Source organism: Merops nubicus, unplaced genomic scaffold (assembly GCF_000691845.1).
Source record: "Merops nubicus isolate BGI_N331 unplaced genomic scaffold, ASM69184v1 scaffold2503, whole genome shotgun sequence".
Lineage (NCBI taxonomy): Eukaryota > Metazoa > Chordata > Aves > Coraciiformes > Meropidae > Merops > Merops nubicus.
Genome location: NW_008596799.1, coordinates 2,421 through 3,540, shown reverse-complemented (window position 1 = coordinate 3,540; position 1,120 = coordinate 2,421). Strand labels below are relative to the sequence as shown.

General features: G+C 55.6%; 1 protein-coding gene across 1 annotated transcript in view; it reads right to left on the bottom strand.

Annotated features, from left to right (window-relative positions):
* Window positions 1-1,120, bottom strand: part of RPS11 (ribosomal protein S11) — a gene marked incomplete at its 5' end in the record, with an annotated part of 3,912 nt that overhangs the window by 473 nt on the left and 2,319 nt on the right. The window contains one exon of the mRNA XM_008936480.1: window positions 516-645. Within this exon, the coding sequence (XP_008934728.1) occupies window positions 516-645 (130 nt within the window). The remainder of the gene's footprint in view (window positions 1-515; window positions 646-1,120) is intronic.

Genomic DNA, 1,120 nt, shown 5'->3' with positions numbered 1-1,120 from the left:
TCTTTCCCCTGTCCCCTCAGACCTTGTCCCCTCTGGGTGCCATCCCCTGCCCCCTTGAACCCCTGTCTCAATTTGAGCCCTGTCCCCTTAGACACTATCACTTAAACACTTTGGGACCTGTCCCCTCTGGGCTTGACCACTTTGGACACTTTCCCTGGGCCCTTCAGACCTTGTCCCCTTTGAGACCCTGTCCCTTCAGATACTATCATCTTTGGGACCTGGCCCCTCAGACCTCATCACTTGTCCCCTCTGGAACTTGTCCCTTTGGACAACCCCTTGGACCGCACCCTGTCTGGGGCCATCCTCTGTCCCCTCAGACCTCCTCCCATCCCCTGTGACCTCTACATTCCCTTCAGACCCATCATCCCAATTTTTCTCTTTTCTCAGGACAGCCCCGGTTCAGCTGCTGTCACCGGGGGCGTCACCAGTGCCGGCGAGAGCACTGTGAGCTGGGAGCTCCCCGCCCTCGAGGAGGGGGCTGGGCACAGGGGACGGGAGAGGGCGGTGCCACCCACCTGAAGCAGGGGGAGAGGTGCACGGACATGTTCTTGTGGCGCTTCTCGAAGCGGTTGTACTTGCGGATGTAGTGCAGGTAGTCGCGGCGGATGACGATGGTGCGCTGCATCTTCATCTTGGTGACCACGCCTGGGCAGGAGGACACGAGACCCCTCAGGAGCAGCTTCAGCCCCCACCACCCACCAACCAGGTTTGGGCAGAACCACCAAGAATGGGGGTTCTGGAGGAGGTGCCCGAGATGATGCCTGCGGGGGCAGCAGGGCCCAGGGACGCGGCCTGGCTCTGCTGGGCAACGGATGGGCTCAAGGAGCCTGAAGGTCTCTCCCAACCCAAACGATTCTGGAACTCTGCGAGTTGGCACCTGAGGGCAGAACCCCCAGTTGCAATCATTCCTTATTTACCTACAAATTAAGCTGTAATAAATCTAAGATAACGTCACAACAGTTTTGGAGGGTGCTCTGGTGTCCTACCAGGATGAGAGGACCCTTCCACTTCACTGCCTAGCACAACCTGCACATTTGTACAAGAAACCAAATTTTTTTTTTTTTTTTTTTTTTTTTTTTTTTTTTTTTTTTTTTTAACCCCTCTATCATTCTGACCCCAA